The 22,403-nt window shown below is 35.8% G+C and overlaps 1 protein-coding gene across 1 annotated transcript in view; it reads left to right on the top strand.

Annotated features, from left to right (window-relative positions):
- LOC149801418 (RNA polymerase II elongation factor ELL-like) overlaps nucleotides 1–22,403 on the top strand; it is a 103,983-nt gene that overhangs the window by 57,182 nt on the left and 24,398 nt on the right. Inside the window, exon 7 of the mRNA XM_089955516.1 lies at nucleotides 20,293–20,455. Coding sequence (XP_089811642.1) covers nucleotides 20,293–20,455 — 163 coding nt within the window. The remainder of the gene's footprint in view (nucleotides 1–20,292; nucleotides 20,456–22,403) is intronic.

Below are 22,403 nucleotides of genomic sequence, written 5' to 3'. Positions count from 1 at the left end.
CTAACACTAACCTCTTAATGCTGAGTGCCTAGTGAGGTAGCAGTTGGTACCCTTTCTATAAGTCTTTGGTATGACCTGGCCAGGGTTCGAACCAGTGACCTACCACATCCGAGGCAGATGCTCTAACCATTTAGGCCACCAGAGCGGTTGCCTAAAAGATGGCAAAACTAACACCATTGCATAAAGGCAATTAGGAATATATTTTTTTTAAAATATGGATCCTTCTCCAAGTTATTTTTTAAATGAAAAACATGCAAGACAGACCAGTACTTCTTTACAAACAAATGATCTCTGACATCAACACCAATCAGACATTTAATCAAGCCACTCGTGTCATGCTGCGCTAATAAAGATAATTGATAAATTGCTTGAAGACATTGAAACAGGGTCATAATAGGGTCAGTCTTATTAGGTTAAGCAAGTCATTTGACCTCGTTGACCATGACATACCTTTTATTAAGATGTTTTGATACTGTTTTAGTACTTAAAATCCTATTTTCTGAGTACTGTATTATCTTGGTGACAGAACCCAGCAAGTGCAAGTCAGACAGTACTCTAGCAATCCCTGGTTGAATAAAATATGGTGTGCCTCAGGGATCAATCCTAGGACCCAACTTATTTCTCTTTGACAATGATAATATGCCATTGTATACCAGTCAGGTCAAGTACTGCTCTGGTGGCCTATGGTTAGAGTGTCCACCTCACAAGCTGGAAGTCGTGGGTTTGAACCCTGGCTGAGTCCTACCAAAGACTTACAAATATGGCACTAACATCTGCCTCGCTAGGCGCTCAGCATTAAGAGGTTAGTGTTAGGACTGGTCAGCCTGGTGTCAGGATAATGTGACTGGGTGGAACATGATGTTACATGTCTGCGGCATGATGCCCCAGTGCTAGACATCACACATGCACCGGTCAGGTCAAGAACTCAACCAATCCAAGAACATCTGCAGCAGGATCTTAGTCATATCAGTAAATTTATATCAAGACAGTAGAAGGTATATAAGATATGAAATGCTAAATAGGAACATCTGAGACAGATTATCCATGCAGAACCCCATTCAGATGTCTGTAAATGGTGAATATATATTATATACATGTATATATTATCAACTTTTCAAAGGCCAAATAGGGAGATTGAATACAAAAGTAGGTAGATTGAGACCTAAAATTGGAAGGTTTTCTCATGGCACTTTTTAAGCCTGTTTTCACTAAATATATGCATGAAATTCTCAAAAGGACACACCATTTTTCACCAGGACATGCCCTTTTTTCATATTCAGATAGCTGTGGCCAAACTGCACAATAGTTAAGATTAGTCTTAATTAAACAAGTAATAAAGCCAGTGTAGCTAATTAACAGTTAATTTTTATCACTGCAAAAACAAATCATGTTCAACAGTGTGTTATGTAAGCTGCAGCAAATAAACAATGCCATATTTTGTTGTAGCTAATGGTGCCTAAATGCGCAGTCTTAAGCATACACGTGGCAACTCTCTTTCCGCACATTTTATATCCCACCTTATTTCCTTATTGTCAACCCATAAGGCATTTAACATTCTTTGCTAAATAAGATATTTACGAGTTTTCCTTATTGGCTTTTAAGGGCACATATTCTGTGTAGTATGTTTTTTTTATTCCTTTTTTTTAATTTAATGTTGGTAATTAATGTTTGCATATATGGTACGGTAATGCCAAGTATTATGTTTCTTTTGTGGGAATGGAGATATGCGGCATTCACACCGATCATTCTTGGGATTGAAACTAATTGCTCATAATTGTATTGTTGTGGTCTATTTTTTGTTCCAGTTTATTTTCTGATTTTAGTATTGTTGTGGGGATATGAAAATTCATAAAGTTATGTGAATAATTAACTTAACATTCTATTTAATGAAGAAAAAGAAATTGTGGTATTCCTCACAACAATATTCACAGGTGATAAAATAGAACATGGATTCTGTGGATTGCATACAATGTATCTATTTATGTAGAATTATTTTTAGGAGAAATGAAAATCAACAGACATATTGTAATAATCAGGAGTTCTCTGCAAAAAATTGAGAGATGCTATGAAATCAGAAGGTTGGCATGGAAGGACCTCCAAAATGGGGAGTTTTTCCCCCAGGGTGAGAGTTTACAGGTGTGATGCATCTAAAGTTGAATATCATAACTTCTTATGAGTATATGTTGATGATGAAAGTAACTTTGAATCATACGGTAAGTAATACGTCATGTTTGTAACAAACTTCCAAAACTGTATTGAAGAATAAATACCCATTAGACCATTTTGTTGAACCTCTGTGTTACCTAACATGAATTTCTGGGTAATTTACATTGTTTGTGGTTTATGCACACAACCTGAAAAAATCACATAATCAAACTTCCGAAGTATGCAGCTGGAATTATATTAGATGTCAGTCGACATGACTGAGTCTTCAGACAAGCTTCCATTTAACAGAATAATGATTCATGGATTTATTTTGTTTATAAAACCTTTTATAATTTAACACCCTTTTTTTACCATCATTATATGCTTGTCCAAACCAGCAGTGGTACCTCTATGCACTCTTAAACAAGATCAACACTGAGCCATTGCTTTAAAACTACCCAAAAATCAAAGGACCAATATATTGAAAAAAGTCATTTACATATATTGGTCTGTTACCTGGAATCAGTTATCATTTGATCTACAGCAAGCTGGTAAGCTTACCATATTTAAAATGGGATGTTTCAGACACCTAAGATTATTATATGTGTCATTCATTCCACAACATGTGTCATGCAAAACCATGATTTTTTAACTCCCAAAATCTCACAGTCATGTTTTAAATATTACATGATTTACAGTAATCTTGGTCAAAAAGGAACAGCAGTGCTTGACCTTTATTGCCACCATGGTATACCTACATAATCTGAATAAACAATAAACAAACAGTCAAGCTCAGTACTTGTGGAAAGCTCAGGGCAGTTTATACAAGTGATTGTTATTGAGGTGACTAAAAGGTAAGTTGTTCAGAGATAAACAACTATCCTTGCACAGATGAAACAGTTGACTAACATAAGCTAGGTTTATGTGTTGTGTTAAGCATTCTTTATAGGTGAACTCACTAGGCCAATTTGCATAGGTAAAATACATCAAGTGAAGTAATCCAGTTAATTAGAAGTTAGATAAATGAAAGAGATATGTGTTAAAGAATCAAAAGTTATTATTCTTTGTTGCTAGGTATGCTTCCTACATTATTCTGTCAGTTTTTCCTTTGTTTGCATATATATGCAGTAATCAGTTATAAACATGATACAATGACACGTGTGTGTGTGTGTATATATATATATATATATATATATATATATATATATATATATATATATATATATACAGTCGAACCCACCTATCTCGACCTCGGTTAACTCACCAACCCTATTAAGTCGATGTTTTTAAAGTGGAACCGCCAAATTCTCTCTTTGTCTTAGCATTTTCTCATCGGTTATGTCGATTCTTTTATGTCGCCAAACCCTAATATCTCGAGCACAAAAGAGGGCCAAATTTGCCACTTAACATCGGTTATCTCGATCCCCATGACCAATTGCCGGCTTTTGAAAATGTTAGTTATCGATTCACCATCTCACTACCGTATTTTCGTGTATATAAGACGCGTCTTATACAAAGTTTTACGTACCCCTCACCCAGGATGCGTCTTATATTAGTGGGCATCTTATCTAAGTATTTTTTAACACGAACGAACGGTACAGTGTGTGATATTGAAGGACGATTATTGCGGTCGATATTCACTTTAACATGGGTGGAAGCCAAAAACTCCCGCTCTACGTTATAGGAAAGTCCAAGAATCCCAGATGCTTTAAGCAGACCAAAGTTCTCCAATGTGATTACGATGGCCAGCCAAGCGCCTGGATCACATGAGATCTATTCAGTGCATGGGTGAAAAAGTGGGACAGGAAGTTCCAAGCAGAGAAAAGGAAGGTGGCACTGATCGTGGACAACTGTAGAGCTCATCCGGATGTTCCTGGTCTCACGAAACGAACTACACCCCACACGTTTTTTGTGATTTTGTGAGCGATCTTTGTGTTTGCAATGTTGGAGAATATAATAAAGGTTTGTATTGAGAATCGATGGTGGTTTGTATTGTATACTGGTAAATCTCTGCTGTTAGTTGGTGCACCTATGCCTTTTGTTGTTAGCAAACATGTATGTACATTTTTATAGCATGCCGATCGCTTCATCAAACAAATCGCGGCAACGCTGTTGTGTAAAAAACCTCCAAAAACACGTGCATGTACATTCTCATTTATTAACGCACATCATGTACGTAAAGAAATTTCAAGCACATGTTAATATATTGCCGCCATATTGGTTTTCGTTTATCTCGATCATCGGTTATCTCGACGCTTTTTGGCAAACCCCTAGGCCGGCGACATAACCAGGTTCAACTGTACATACAACCCAATCACATTCATTCGCTCTTCTTTTGTAAATATTATGTACATGTAAAGAATATTGTATTCCTTGAGGGCCTTATGTTTATGGGAGATACTAATATTTTAGTTAATGAATTTCCTTTTTATTATTATTATTATTATTATTATTATTATCATTTACTGAAAAATGTATTTATTATACAATGGTTGTACAAGACTTAAGTGTAATGGTGGGCACACAACTACTGGATTCATGATCCAGCTAGGAACTTAAAGTGATGCATATGAAACTAGAAATCCTGTAAACAGTGATTGCATGATTCAATTTTTTCAGAGAGTCCTGCATTAGTGAATAAATATGTAACTAGAATCATCCCGTGAATAGCATGTATTTAAGTATATGCATAGACACCAGCTAATTGGAGTACATTCATTACAGTTAATCCCTAATACTTCCCAGAAAAATTTGCATGAAGAAATAAATTATTTTTAATTATCCCATCTTAGATAATGAAGTTTCAGAATTCAGTGCAAAAAATAGTCTAGGAATATCGTTGACCATCCTAAATTAGTACTTGCCCTTGGTTTGTAGATCATGTTTCTTGGCAACCTCACACGCTTGTTTTGAGATCCAGATGTCATTACTGGGTCAGTACTTTTTGTTGACAGCAACAGTAAGTACTGATTAGGAAATGAGGATGAAATAAAATTTAAATATGTACTACAATTCAGATAAAAGAAAGCACAACAGAAATGTCCAATTTAACTAATGCCATTTTTGCCTCAGATGTGTGCTGCTTTAGTGAGTGTTAGCTGTTAAGTCAGGGCCACTGATCACATGTTGGTTTACTGTACCTTTTTATTTGTGGGGAAACCCAAGACATCTTTTTGTGATGACAAAGGCAATGCAAAAACTTGGTTACAATAATATGCACTTCTTATACCAGGTTATGAATTGGACAACTATACAGAAATTTTTCACTTAAGTATTTAAATATAAGGGAAAAAAATCGGTTATTTAATAACATTGAAAAAAAAATCTTACGAAAGTCACCTATATTTAAATTTGGTACATGTAATTTTATCAAAAATTCTAAAGAAAAGAAAAGAAAAATGCATCTTAGTTTTTTCTTGGATATTTTTGACATCATTGTTTTATTGCAGTTCATGTGCATGTAATAAAAATGAAACACATTACAGATGCAAATATTAATAATGCAGGACGTCATAAATGATCAAATTATACATAGTGGCCTAATTGTCACATTCCAGTCTTACATCACAAGGCATTTTCAGGGGCATGAACCATGGACGTACTTCAGGAAATAAACAAATCTTGACACAGTTTGTAAAAATGGTAGCTGGCAAATAATTTGAAGAGTTTATAAACATTTTTCAACTACGAATAAATTAAGCAGATTGAGTTGAACACTTTCTATGGTAAGTTTACTAGTTTCATGCAATATTAAAATATAAGCCTTACAAATCATGTTATGGACACGAACCATGGCAGGTCGAGGATAATATAAGGAAAGATAAAGTACAGTTCCATTTCAGTATGCACATGTATACATGTGAAGGTCACTAAATATTGTTGTATTAATTTCAAATCTCTAGAATTTTCTCAGATTCCATTTGAATCCAAATAATTAATTGCTAATGAACTCACACACACACTTTAGAATTTCTCTAGATCTCTCTTAACCTTTGAAATCTATCAGTTGCTCCCAAACTGGGTATTGTGGTCCTGTTTATGCATTATCGCTGAGGCTGTTTTAAACCTATTAAAACACAAATCTCATCTATAGTACAATGTAAATATAAGTTTCAGTTGTCAATTATTTTTGAGCTTATCAGAAACTTATCATGTCCGATTTGGGCATTTTATTGATGAATAAAAGATCAGTCTTGTTGGACATGTTGGGCATGTATTAAAAGTTTTGAAGGTCGAGTATATTACTTCTTAAGTGTGTGTGTGAGTTCATTAGCAATTAATTATTTGGATTCAAATGGAATCTGAGAAATTTCTAGAGGTTTGAAATTTATGCAACAATATTTAGTGACCTTATGGTTGGCATCTTTAAAAAGAAAATGACAAATTAGCAACAAACTCGAGTGATGTCCTGTTGATAGATTACAATAAACATTTGCAAGTAGAAACTTCTTACATCTGTATTTGCTGAAAAACAACTATTTTTTCTTCAGTAATATAGTACATCTTGGTAAAGTAACAAATAAATGCAGGTGGAAATAAAACTTTGTTCTAATTCAAAACTTAATTGGGAGAAATTGGTTAAGAGCTTATACAAGTTGAGGAACCATAGCACAACCATGCATATGAATTTGTGTTGTAATGAAATGTGGTGTAGAAGGGTTTCACTGTATTCCTTTACTAGTGGTGAGGTATGTCTTTTCTTCATTTTTGAGATATTATCATTGGAGGTTAAGGTCCCACTTTAAAAGTTGTATATACATCTGCCCATTTCATTCAGATCAACTTCTGTGTCATTTAGAAGCTTGCTTCTTATTGTGATCTGATTGTCTCTTAGACTACCTGACACAGATCGACAGCTGAAGCTTTTCTTCTTTTGACTACTTGTTAGTGTTAATTGGCTGTAGAGGGAAGTTAATTAACCTACCATCCAGTATACAAGATTGACCAGCTAGTTGGTGCTTTCAGAGTGCACATTATTTCATGTAATAAGGTTATTAAGCAACACTTACTAGACCAATCATAATTCATATAATTAGGTTATCAAGCAACACTTTAGACCAGTCATAATTCATATAATTAGGTTATCAAGCAACACTTTAGACCAGTCATAATTCATATAATTAGGTTATCAAGCAACACTTTAGACCAGTCATAATTCATATAATTAGGTTATTGACCTGCATTTACTGAATCAGTCATAATTCGTATGCCACCTCTTTCCAGCAACCATCAGTTTTTTTAATTTTGGCCTTTAAGTTTCGAAAGTTGTGCAGCACAACATTGTAGCATGATTTGCAGATCAGGCAAGGGTTTAAAATAACTATTGTTGTTATCAGTGACACTCGATATCCGTAGTGCACTGCAGGATGACATTGACGTAAAAGAAAATATACTACAGTTGCTTGGAAGCATGAAAATGTAGCCAGTAATATCTTTGTTTACCTGTACCAAGCTTGGCAATTACAGACTGCATAGGCAGCTGTTATGATGAGTGATTTCACATTGACATCAGTGCCTACTCATCATTGATTGTGTTTTGAGTGGGAGCCGTTATCAAGCATGCATCCAGTATTTACTGATGAATATAACACTCATCCAGCTGATCATGTTAGACCCATATCTACCATTTCATAATGGGCTGATAGATCAGGATTCATCACCCATATCTACCATTTCATAATGGGCTGATAGATCAGGATTCATCACCCATATCTACCATTTCATAATGGGCTGATAGATCAGGATTCATCACCCATATCAATTATTTAATAAGTGTCATATAGATCAGGATTCATCACCCATATCTACCATTTCATAATGGGCTGATAGATCAGGATTCGTCACTTAAAATCATACATAGAACCAACAATATCTTCCTGGATCTCCAAGCAGATTTTGTGACGACATGTCAAGGTTTACACTGTTGGTTATTTGCAAAGGGGTGGGTGGTGGGTAATGATATGCATGTGTAAATACAGTATTTGAGAAATCGTTATGATCCCTGGCTGCTTTTCTCTATACAGTGGTCCCCCCCTCCTATAAGGCTACCCATTATGCAGTAGGATTATGGCCTCATAAGAGGGGTGGCCTTTCTAGAGGGGGAGCATACAGATGTGAGTAGTAACTACATATAAGTTCATTGTGTAAGGCATAACTAATTTTGTTATATTTAATATTTTCATTTAAAAAGCAGAGCAATGTTACCAGGCTGTGGGCTTAATATGATAAAACTAATATCAGTGTTTTGTTTTCTTAAATTATGAATAATCATGAGCCATGGTAAAACAATTACATTGTCAGTATAATGGTAGTCTCTTGAGTCGAGAAAGACAAGTTGTGCGATCTCATGCAACGGTGGATGCGCATGTGGCTCCCGAGTCCAAATTCCGATGCACACAGGCGGTTGCAGGTGGGGCATGGGACACCGGTGGTTGGTGGTATTTGTGATACAGTTCTGTGACGTCTCTCCCGAGTTGTCAGTATAATCTGGGTAAAAACATCAGGCTGTAGCTATCTTTCTGTCAATTCCATTCTCCCACACATTGCAGTTGAATGTATCTTTCTGACATAAAATTCTCATGAGTGATCAAAGGACACTTTTCATTTTGTCAAATTGCTTTTTCACTTTTCCTCCTTAACTGAGAATCTCTGATGAAATTTGCACTGTTTGCAACAACTTATTCCTTGATTGGCAATTTGTAGTTATCACACAAGTTGCCTGTTGTTTACAAAGAAAAGTGACCTTGTCATATGATCAACTTTTTTCTTTTATTTTTAGTCTGGTACCCAGTTTGGTACATTTGGTAAACTTTGAAAGGGAAGTCACAAAGGGTAACATAACTCTTTACTTTCTGGACTTAATACTGTGCTTCTGAAGAGTTGGCATTTGTCATCTTGATAGTTATCAGTAATAATGCCAGTAATTATCTATGTGACTTTACCCAATATCCAAGGAACACACATCAGTAAGGATAATCGGATTACTCGCCTCTTTGTATTGATTATAGTTACTTTATTGACAGATTGGAACAAATAACTATGTGTCGAGTTGAGAAATCAACAAATATTGTAGTAAAAGTCATACAGGTCGCATAATTGCCTTTAGTCATCCTAAGTTAAATATAAATTGTTTTAAAATGCAATACCAATTTTATTTAACTGAAGTCTATTCATTCCTGATTATTGAATGCTCTGCACCATAACTGTCAGAGATAGAAACTTCAGATGAAAATTGTTGATTGCTATGGACTTTTACAAATGTGGCCATGTACTAAACTGGGTCAAGTAAAGAGCACTCAGTCTCAATTCACAGTATAAGGTCGTACAGATTTTTTAATCAACATGCATAGCTTTCATTGTGACATCACAGTGTGCAACATTCAATCTGGATCATACTGGATCACACCTTTAGGTTCATCTCATCCAACAATATCAGTGTACTTTAGGTTTTGTGGTACATACTTAATGGGGAAAGTAAATAATGGCATTCCAAAGGAATATGGCTGTAGGAGGATCTAAATAAAGGGAATAATTGCCATTTAAAGGGTATGTAGAATCAGATGACACCCATTACAGAAATAATTGATGTTGAACACCTACATGACCTGTACAGCTTTTACTTTAGTGAGATTTGATCTGTAAATAACCATTACATGGGTGCTTATGAATGGTAAATGTGACAGTTGTTGCACTTAAGTGCTGGCTACTGGCTGCATTACAGGGGTGACTGTTCTTGAGGGGTACTTTTGAATGCAAACGTATCGGTGCTAAGGGATTCTGGCAATATAAAGAGTGGCCACTGGTGTGTGGGGTGGGTGGGTGGGGCCATTCAATCTGTATACAGTGGTCTCTCATTGTAAATCCCCACATTATACCACTTAATTTCTTATAATGTGGGTATAGTTATAGATCCCTTGAAATTGGTCATATTATATTTTATTATTTTTAGTTCCTTGATGCACTTGCATTGTTCTCCTTGGGGTCAAGGTTGTGGTCATTCAGAATTGTGTTATAGTTTTGATTCAAGATTTTTCATTTGCTTATAAATCCTAAATCTCTGAATGTTTACTTGCCTATTTGACCTTGGGATAAAAGTCACAGTGATAGAAAATTTGCATTAGATTTTGGTATAATTTGCATATTTATGCTAAGCCTTTCAGTAGAATTTTATCATACTTGGAATGAGTCATTAAGAAACTATGACAGTCCATTGTGAAACATGGATGAAAGTCACAGTGATAAAAAAAAAAAATGGGTTTAAGTTTTAGTTTGATTGTATTTCCAAATCCCCTTGATGGATTTTGTTTAGACTTGGATAGATTATTATAAAGGTATGATCATTTTGTGACATGCTTACTCAAACTGTATGATCACAGCAATGCTTTGATTGTTGGCCTGATGTAAAGGCCTGTCTTGTTTTTGCATGTGGCTGCATAATCATAGGTATTGTATCAAAAGCAGTTATTGTGATATCTGTCATGATCATGCATGACGTCTGATGCATAATGCTGTGAACTTGTTTTATTCTTATAAATAAAAACCTGCTTACCTGCACTTTTGTTTACCTTTCTGATGCTTTAAACCTTTACAATCATAACTTTGGAATTGGTGATTGTGATGGCTACAATCCAAGACAAAGGCATACTTTGTAATCAAATTCATTCTGTACAAGCTAGTCTGCAGTTCCTCATTTTAATCCCGTTACAGTTTAAAGAAAGAATTTATATCTGTACTCGCATACCAGTCAAATCCAACTGCAGAAATTGATTGACCCAGATCTGCCATCATGCAGTGCACTGGCAGATCTAGGTCTGTGCAGTTTGTAAGGAGTAATCAGTATAACAAACATGGATCCTGATGTATTGTTTGCATTTTGGACCAGATTTATAATCAATTACATACAGTAGTTATTAAAAAGTGCTGTTCTCTTTTGTTAAATTTGAAACAAAGTTATTGAAGGCTATAATGAAAGCATATGTATTTTTGTCAAAGAAATTGGTGACACTGTCTTCCAATTGACACTTCTGTGATACTTCACTCTTGCACTAAAAAAAGTCCTCTTGTTCTCAAAAGGTTGATAGGTAATGTTATTGATTGCTTGACAGAAATAGGGAAATGTACTTGAGATGGCAGTTTTAAATCTGTTAGATTTAGCCCCACAGGCTAGCAGGTAATGTTATTAAGTATCAGCTGATCTGTACTTGGTATGTATAGGATTACAGTCGGTGTATTAACCTCCACTACCAAGTTCACTCACTCCATGAGTGCTTTAAGGTATACTTGAAACACGAAGGTTGATTTTTTCCCAACTTCTAGCATGTACTGTAATTAAATAGCCCGATTTGTGCCTGTAATGTATAATATTACATGCACTGCAATCACCTCAGATGCCAAGTTCACTCACCCTTGAGTGCATTTATTGTGTATATGAAACACGATCTATCTGTGTAGAGTCAGGGTCATGTCAGCTGATAAGGATAGTGATTGGGAATAAATTTGAGCATAACCTTTTTTTTGGTACAGAAAAGGTGGAATTTTCACATTAAAAAAACCCATTTAAGTCCAACTGCATATAGAAGTCACATTTATAGCTTAGTTACCCTCTTGAATTGTGCTATTATTATTACATTTCCTTAAATTCCTCCTACATGCAGCATTTGCTGCTTTTAGCTGTTCAGGTCATAGACCAGAAGAGGTTATGGGATGGTCTCTTGTCCACTGTCTGTCCATTACAACAAGTTTGTTGTTGCTACTTCTTCTAAACTAAACAGATGTTTGCCATGCAACTTTACATAAATATTCATCCCAGGGTCTACTTGGTTATAAATGAAAATGATGGTGTTTACACATCCAAATCTTTTCACTAATCCTGCTGAATGGATGGTAGTATTAATATGGTGTTTTCACTGAAAGACTTGTGTTGTCTAGTTGGTCCTAAATTAAAATGGTGCTGTTCTGATTTCTGATATGGCCACCATGGCAACCATCTTGAAAATCTTTTTATTGTTACAGTGCTGCTTCTGAATGGATGGCCATATCAACATGGGGAATCATTAAAAGACTTCTTATGATATCTAGTCAGACCTAGATGAAATTGGTGCTGATTTGACATCCATTATGATCACCACATTAGCCATCTGAAACATTAATATAATTCATTGTCTTTTGTAACATAGTTATCTAATCCCATACAAATTTAGGATATTACACTGTTTGGCATGTTGAACTACTTCACAATGCACATTAACACACAGCTCGAGTCCAGCTATATCTCCTGTATACCACCTGCTGATAGAACTTAATTTACATGGCCATGTATTGTTGTGATAGAGACTTAGAACATTATGGTATGGTTGTGGTCCCACAGTCCAACAAACTTTGTGCCTGGAGTCATATAATACCAGAATGCTTGAGCAGGGCTACCATAAATGGAATTTTAGTAGCCCAGTGGTCTATTAATTGAAATATTGACCTGCTTTACAATTTTACAAAATATTCAGGTGTATTAGACTGAACTAACGATGAGTTATCAGATTAATTTTCTTATAGCAGTGAGCTTTAAATTGATATATTGACTTGTTGCACAATTTTATAAAATACTCTGGGCTGCGGAAGTCAAGGTGAGCTGCCAGGTACATGCCCATGTTCATGTGCACAGGGGATGTAGAACTTTGATCTTGAGAAAACATGTTTGTTTGAAAAGTGTTGAATAAATAGTTGCCAGCCTTAACATTATCCAGTAATGTCACCTCACACATGCATAATCACACCAAGCTTCTGTCTTTAAAATCCTTTGGACAGTGGAATATTGTCTTGAATAGATGCAGTCTTGGCTGCTTTCTTAAGTTCAGTATGTGTGGTGGTGGTGGATGGGGGGATTAAAGGAAATGCCAGTTCCATTTGCTGTCGTCTTTGTATTCATTAGAGATACGGTGGTACTGTGGTTTAGACTTTTCCCAAAGATTTTTGCTAAATTTTTCCCAGCAAAGAAAATTATCATCTTGCATCTGCATTGCTCAGAGGATATATCAAACATGTTGGATAGTGTTGCTGTGTCAACACATGTTAGACACCAGCAATACAGAAGTTGATATGGTGTTTGCATTGTGTGCCCAAAAAAATAAAATATCCCCCATTGCTCTTGCACTTCACAAAGTTGAACTCCATAGGAGTTCTGAAATTTTTCTGGGCTTAGAAGATGGCTCTTCCTTCCCTGAATCACAGCTACATTTTGATATTATGCCTTCAGAAATAAATCACACTTGTGAACTGTTCTGACTACTGAAATAGTTTTGCATTTTATATATGGAGTGAAATCTGAGTTGAAAGAAACACTGCTTCTGATTATGAACTTGCCATTAGTCTTCAGTAAAGATGGCTTAAACATTCTTATTCAGGGCAGTCATGTATAATAACTTTGTTCCTCAATATCTTTTTATTTTACCGAACATAAAAATGAATTGAGTTGTATCACTTTGTCTACTTTACCTATGCAAATTAGCCTACTGGGCCCTCCCACAGCAGTTTTCAGGGGTTTTAACACTGGCAGCATCTACCTATTCTCGGACAGTTTATTAATGTTTGAATGGTAGTTGCTTAACTCTGACCTTCTGACCTTTAATTGCCTCTGTGATAATCCATTGTATAAACTGCTCAAGGATACGGGGTATACATAGGAATGCTTACTGTTAATAAAGATTATGTGCTAAACACATGTATAGATGTGGTTAAAAAATCATATGTTTCTGATGACACCTGATATGGAGGTGTAAGTTGAAACTGGGAGTAGTTCGGGTTCAAAATTAGACCTAACTATTTTAACACAACCAGTCTATTTTGCATGTAATCTAATTTTCTTTTACTGTTATTGAATAAGGTCTGTGATATGTTTTCATACCGACTTGAAACCTCATACCTGAATAAGTTACTTCCCTTGAATGTTAATGTCTCTTTGGTATAGCATCGTAGTTTACTTCTGTTCAAAAGAATTAGTGTTTGGATCTAGTCTACATGGAATTTTTTACTTATTCTCTTCCTTTGCAGATTGTTCGACAATCATGAATAAAAGATTAATCTACTGAAAATGTTCTTGAAGATTAAATTTCTGAAGTTTCAATCTTTTAAAAGTACACGTCAGTACATATACTGTCTGTATTCGCTTATAAGATGAGACCATCTGCAAACTGTACAGACCCAGATTGTTGTCGCATAATGTGCCGGCAGATCTGTTTCTGTGAAGTTTTTTTAGGAGTAATCAGTAGAACAAAGAACATGCACTCTGACCTGCAGGTGCATCATATTACAGCAGATCAGGATCTTTGTTGTTGGCAGTTTGAAGCGACTTATGTGCAAGTACATATGCTACATTATAAGCTATCGCTTGAATCTTTTTATTCTATACAAGGGTTGTCCGAAGTTTTAAATGTGTTGGCTTCAGATGTTCTAGTGTATAATATACCAAGAGGTAATGGGTCTGTAAGGTGTGGTTGAAATTGACAGAAAAAAATGTACAGCTTACCATATGTACTTGCTTATAAGTCAGAATCAACTGCAAACAATACCTTGATCTGCCAGCAGACCAGGGTTCATATTGTTTGTTCTACTGATTATTCCTAACAAATTGCATAGAGCCAGATCTGCTGACACATGCAGTTGGACCCAAGTGATGAGTACATATGTCCTTGGAGAGCTTTGCCCACTAATGACAAATAATGGTACAGCTATTAAGGGAATGGGCATAATTTTAGGAATTAATGATTGCAACTGCTTTTCTACATCATCATTTTTATGGTCTTATCCCCTTATCTGATTCCACTCCCACACTCTCACAAATGTATTTTCCTCCCATGCCCACCCCTCTGTATCCCCTTTCACTTTGACTATTTATATCTTTTAGTGTCCCATTCAATCTACTAATGCTGTCAAGCTCATGATGTATATGCAACCATTTTTGTTTATGATTTGTGTAAGACAAATTTAGCAACAGTACACATCACATCATCATCTACAATACAGTGCAGTTTCATTACAATGATTGAATGCAGTACAGTATTGTCAGCAGAGTCATGTCAGTATTGTTGTAGACTGTTGGTGTGAATTTGACCAACACATAGAACACTACCCTGGATTTCACCAGCAGCACTTGGGACAATTTAGCAAACTGACTGGACGAAACTGAAATCTGACTTAACCTTGACCAATGAAATGTCTAAAGTCTGGACATGGGGTAAAACTGAGGTCTTGAATGCAGATGTATACTCCTCACCATACAAAGACTGTGTATGCAGTCAGTCACATTGAAATGTGCTTTTTGGCATTTATTGGCAACTTACCTGACATAACTGTCATCACTGTCTGTGACTTTTGAACTGTGGGGATGCCAAACAGTGGACAGTGATACCTATGAGACCTATCTATTTGTGATACCTCAAATGTACCACTGGATCAGTCATGTCAGTATTAGAGAGTAGTTAACCTGTGTTGAGAGAGAGAGAGAGACAGACAGACAGACAGAGAGAGAGAGATTCCTGTTATGCCCCACAATAAATATGATAGGGCATATAGAGGCCACAAGATGTGAACCCAGGTCTGTCTGGTTAAGGTTTGCATTTAGGTCATCTGTCAGGCACTTATAATGGGGCATTTTTGTTCCATGGGCACATTTCTTGCTTGGTTGTACATCTGTTGATAGTTTACGTGCCAAATCCCCAGCATCCAATTGAAAATAATCCATCTTTTGATATAAGCCAATATAAAATGATTGGAAATTCAAATCGGAATTAAAAAGAATATCTTGTCTGTTTTCTTCAAAGTACTTCATTCACAATGAAAAGAATATTTGGTAGACTTAGCCTTGTCAAGTATCAGCACCATAATTATATGGACACGTATACTAGCACTGTCATGATCACAACCAGGCTAACATTAAATAAAAACAAAAGTTTCCATTCTTAAATCTATTGGATGGCAAAATATATACTGGTTGCAGTCATTTCTTTTCTCAAATATCATTAGTGTTTATCTGAAGACTGTTGTTGTTGTGGGGTTTAATGCCATTTTTCAGCACACGATAAGCTATACATGGCAGCCAGTATTAATGGTGGAGGAAAAAGACGGGGAAAACCCCGGAAAGAACCACCGACCCACGAGAAGCTACTGGCAAGCTTTCTCCCATACCCACATTGGTTGAATCCGAGACTCGAACCGCCACAGACAGAGGTGAGATGGCAGTGATCCATAACGAAGAGCGCTTTAGACCACTTGTCCACTCGGGGTCCTTATCTAAAGACTGAATAATATTGCTGCTGAGATCTCCCTGCTGTATTATCTGAGTGAATCAGAACTGTTAGCATTGTCAGAACTGCATCTGATCACAAGATATGCTTGCCTCTGCAGAAAAATGAAAATGCATCACATTTGGGACTGACCATTTCATTGGGGGGAATGGGAGAGGGAGGAAGGGGACATGATTATTTCTAGTTTAATGATTGCTTTACAGGTAGTATAGCAGTATAAACTCCTATCCAGTTCGAGTGTTAATGCTTTATCAATACAAGTCAACTGTGTAAACATGAGCATGTGCTTATTATTGTCTTTCACTCAGTTTCATGCTAAAAACATCCTGAAAAGCACTGGGTCTATTAACAAGATGATGATAACGAATAATAAAGAGAACCAATCTGATTGTTCGGTTCAGCATGTCAGTTATGTTACAGGTGGTGCTCCTATTTCAAAAGACGTCATACACTCTAGAATGACATATGTCAATATGTTGTGTGCAGTTTGTGCAAAGAATTAAATGCTCCCACTTGCTGCTGTGCTTCACGAACTAAAACTCTGTCAACTAGGAGTTCTGAAATTTATTTTTGCTTGGCTTTGCTTTGCTGATAACATGTTGCTTACCGAGCACAGGTACTTGATTCTATCACTTGAAAGGGGGAAACTAATCATAATATCCTTCGGTATTCCCAATCTGAGTAGGAGATGGTGTTATCATTAGTTTCCCAATTTCAACTGACAGAATCAAGAGCAAGTGTTCCAGAATCACCTTAAAAAATGAATCACAATCTATTCTGACAATTAAAATGATCATTCTTTGTTTTTTATGTGTGGTGTAAACTTGACTTCAGAGAAACATTGCCACTGTTCACAACCTTTCCAATAATGTTTAATACAGATGGCTTACACATTCTCATTTAAGGCATTTGTGCTTAATAATTTTTGATCATGCATTTAGAATCTCTTTGATATGCCTATAACATAAAATGATTTGTGTTGTTCCACTTTGTGAACTCGACCAATGCAAATTAGCACAATGTGTTTCTCCATGGCAGTGTTCAAACTACTTAACACGTCACCATAGCTAATGTCAGCCAGTTAATTAATATGTAAAATGGTGGTGGTTTATACCTGACCTCCTTACCTCTATGACTGTATGCTGTATAAACTGCCCCAAGGATAGTTTTGTATAAGCCAACAATATTGACTTTATACATGCTACAATGTACAGGCATCTATTAGTAGTGGTTTTCTCCCATTGTTGTTTGTTGTTTTTGAAGATTACTGAAAATCTTGATTGTTTCTTGTTTTTAGCACAACACCACATTATGGCAGGTATATTATGGGAAAATATACAGACCAATATGTGAAATCTTTTCACTAGCGAAGTATGTTGGTTGCTTTTTTGTTCTTTTTTTTTAAAGGATGTAAAGGTGCCTTTCCTTATCACTTTGCCATTCTTTCTCCTCCAAAGTGTCACTACTATATGCCAGTACAGAATCCTGTAAAATCTGTATTTAGCAGTAGAAATGTGCTTCTGATGATTTGGAATTACTCTTCCTTTATGGCTTGTTTTATTAATTGTGATTCGTGGAACAGTGCTTAAAGAATTCAGTTTTTTGCTTTAAAAACAGTTTGTGTATTGTAATTTTAAGCTGATAAATCTTTCCCCATAAAGATTTTTTATTCTGATATTATCATTAGAATTTAAAAAAAAATATGTTGGCAGATTCATCAGCCTGCTAAAATTTATACCAGGAAATCTGCTTGTCAAGATAACTGTCTATCATCAGAATCTATAACATGTTAAACCAGTCTGGCATCTAATCCATGACATGTTATGAAACCAGTCTGTCCTTGTAATTACTGTACTTGACAGGGGAAGACTTTCATTGTGTTTAAGACAGTAAAGACATTACAATATAAACACAAAGGACCTTATCTTTATGTTTGAATTGTGTGTATAGTCTTAAGACATAATGGCAATACAACAAAATCTATTTATAACAGACTACTGGGGATTCCCATAATTTGTTTTCCATAACTCTTTATTTAGCTTTACAGGAAAAGGAATGATTACATTGAAAAGGGACTAAAATCAGCACTGAATTTGATATTGCTAGAAATGTATTAAATAAGACTTTGAAGTCATTTTTCATGTGGGTATCTATTTTTATGACTAAATAATTTTGATTGATTCTTTAGTTTGTGGTTAGTGGAAGGGTCCTATATTTTTCCCATAGATTGATCAGTTTCTTAATAAGATTTTTGGATTTGTATCATGTAGCAATTAAAAACAATACATAAAAACAATTGATCTCCACAAAAAGAGAAAATCATGGGAAGTATAAAAATTTTTTATTGTAAGGGTGAAAAATTATTTGCACCAACATGACCTAAACTTTTATTAAAAATTTGTATTATTGGAATTGTTAGTTTTGGATACTTTTTGACATCTGTCATACATGTTGTGCAGCAGCAAAAATGATTATACACTCACTGAATTCTCTCATTTATTCAAACGCCCAGTGGGTTATACTAAATCTGCAAGTCTTTGCAAAATGAGATTTGGATAAACTGATAATTCAGATAGAAAAATAAGTGTACACTGAAAACTGGAACAGGGTAGTGAAAAATAGGTTTATTTATTGCCTCAATTGTCCTAGTTCTGGTTGGATGTGATTGATTGGTTCCTGACTTGGACATACTGTATTTGCACTAGATGAATTTCTCCCACAATTTAATGTACATGGATTCAGGTCAAGTTTTCTTATTCATTATATAGGAAAATAAAAAAGGTTTTCACCCCAAAAATTACTTTAAATTAATATAACCCACCGTATATACTTGCTTATAAGACAAGTCCAACTGGGGACTGCACAGACCCAGATCTGCCTGTTCAGTTAGGAGTAATCAGTAGAACAAACAACATACTCAAATATGCAGGTGCATTATGCTGTGGCAAATATGGCTCTTTCTCTCTCTCTCTCTCTCTCTCTCTCTCTCTCACACACACACACAGACACACACACACACACAGACACACACACACAGACACACACACAGTCAGTTGACACTGGTAACCCATCATTGCTTTCTTTTTACGGGTATTAACAGGAATTTTGAAAATAAATTGAAACATTGGAACACATTTTAAAGTGACACAATCTAGTGCTTCATGCACAGACATTGATGAGCCAGCATATCTCAGAAAATTTGGAGGAGAAAATAGAATCATTCCATGAACTTGTGAATTTTGGAAGAGAAGATGATAATTTCACTGACAAAATGATCATTAACATCGATGAAACTTGATGTACTTTTATCTCATTCCTGGACAGACTGTCGGTAAGGAAGGGGGTTAAAAGAGTGACAATTTGCATGACTGGTGCATATTTTTAAAAAACTAACTTTAGTCCCCACAGTTTCAGCAGCAGGAGATGTGTTGCCTCAAATGATATATTGTCATGGCATGAGGGAGCTCAACAATATTCGTTCACCACAAGAATAGATCATATGTGTACAATCACAAGCTGTTTTATCCAGGGACAAGTTGTTTTTCTAATGTACTTGTCCCATGACTTTTAAATTTGCATATCAGTCCTGTGACAGTGTGTCGAACCAGATCATGGTTTTGAACTTAAGACCTGCAGCATTCATTGGAATATAAAAGCAATAAATATCAAACAGGTTTATTATAAAAATGGGGCTGTAAGATTGTTTTCTTTCTTTTTCATTTGATTACCAGGTATGTAAGAAACACTTCACAAGTTCTTTTTGAGCTTGACAAGTACATTTCAGAGGTCCCTTGTCCCTGAGACAAGTACATTGAATTCAAAACATTAAAGAAATGTTTACATGTCTTTTCAGATGGTACCCGAGAAAAAGACAAGCATTCCTTGAGTTCAGTACTTCTCCAAGTTGCTCAGTTGAACACAAAGGACAATAGCTACCACCTGGCCAAACATATTTACAATGAAGTTAAGCTTGATTGGCCATTCTACTCAGAAGATGACAGACAATTACTTAAGAAGTAAGTGATAATACAGAGAGTGGACAGGTCCACATATTAGAACAACTATCAGTTTGTGATGTTCACATTTGAGCAAGATGATGAAAGCTATATTGCATTTAAGAAGATGGTAGGTGCTGTATCACATTCAAAAGATCAATTACAGTAGTTATGCTGCATTCAGTTAAGCATATTTGCCAGGCCCTCCTCAAGCATATTTGGCATGCAGCCATAAAGCATATTTGGCAGGCAGTCATAAAGCATATTTGCCATGCAGTCATTTAGCAGGCGGTCATACAGCATATTTGGCATGTGGTCATGCAGCATATTTGGCATGCAGTCATACAGCTTATTTGGCACTCAATCATACAGCTTATTTGGCACTCAATCATACAGCTTATTTGGCACTCAGTCATAAAGTGTATTTGGCAATTGGTCAAAAAGCATATTTGGCATGTCAGAAAGCATATTTGGCATGCAGCCATAAAGCATATTTGACACCAGGTCACAAAGCATATTTGGCATGCAGTCATAAAGGAGATTTGGCCTGCAGTCATGAAGCACATGTGGCATGTGGTCATAAAGCATATTTGGCAGACAGTCATACAGCATATTTGGCATGTAGTCATAAAGCATATTTGGCATGTAGTCATAAAGCATATTTGGCACACAGTCATAAGGTATATTTGGCACAGGGTCATACAGCATATTTGGCACGTGGTCATAAAGCATATTTTCATGTGGTCATAAAGTATATTTGGCACACAATCATAAAGCATATTTGGCACCCAGTCATAAAGCATATTTGGCATGCAGTCATAAGGCTCATTTGGCTAACAGTCATAAAGTATATTTGGCATGTGGTTATAAAGCACATTTGGCACTAGTTTATAAAGTACTGTCAATTCTTTGAATCCATTACAGCATGTACTGTTCCATTTGAATGTGATATGCTGCGAATCCAATATTTTTTATATGATACCAATTTTTAGAGATTTCTTGTTTGCTATATACCGCAAATTTAAGGACCTTTGTTTCTTTGCAAACAACATGATCCCTTCCCTATTTCACAAATTCAGGTATCATCAGAATTGTACTTTTTCATGAAACCATGAAAATTGATACCCATGGAAATTAATGAATTGATAGTTACTGTTACTGTCTTGATTCAAAGTGATACATCTAAATTTGTGTTCTCCCCATCAACATTCCTAGTTGATATTTGACAGTTATTGTCTGTACATGCCTATAAGCTTAGTCCAACTGCAGAATGCATAGACCAGATATGCCACTGCATAATGCACCAGAAGGGTTCATGTAGTTTGTAAGGAGTAATCAGTAGAACAAACAACATGGACCTTGATCTACTGGCACATAATGCGCCAACAGATTTGGGCATATGCAATTTGTTAGGCACACTGTGTTAGTAGATCAGGGTCTGTGGTTTTTTAAAAGTTGGACTTGAGTTGCAAGCAAGTATGTATGGTACATTCCTGTGTCAGTGAAGATGTGCATAAAGATGAGGTTCAAGAGTTGATGAAATTATGCTTCAGGGTAAATATTAAAATTATCACTAAATTTCATGCAAAAATCATTTCCTAATGTGTGCTTCCTGTTCAGACCAATCTGGTGTCTCATAGTTAGAGTGTCTGTCTCAGATGCAGGAGGTTGTGGGTTCAATCCCTGGCCAAGTCATACCATAGATTTACAAAAATGGTACTAACAGCTGCCTCACTTGGCGTGCAGCATTAAGAAGTAAGTGTTAGGACTGGTCGGCCTGGTGTCAGGATAATGCTACATGAGTGTGGCATGATGCCCCAGTGCTAGACATCACTATAAACTGTCACACAGCAGACATTATAGCGATATGACTGAAAAATTGTTAAATATACATTAAAAATCCTAATCACACACACACACACGCTTCCTGGTTAGATACCATATATACTTGTTTGTTAGACCTGCACTA

Source organism: Sinohyriopsis cumingii, chromosome 4 (assembly GCF_028554795.1).
Source record: "Sinohyriopsis cumingii isolate HCF-2022 chromosome 4, ASM2855479v2, whole genome shotgun sequence".
NCBI lineage: Eukaryota > Metazoa > Mollusca > Bivalvia > Unionida > Unionidae > Sinohyriopsis > Sinohyriopsis cumingii.
Note: the sequence above shows the minus strand (reverse complement) of the source record. Positions and strands in the feature narration are given on the sequence as shown.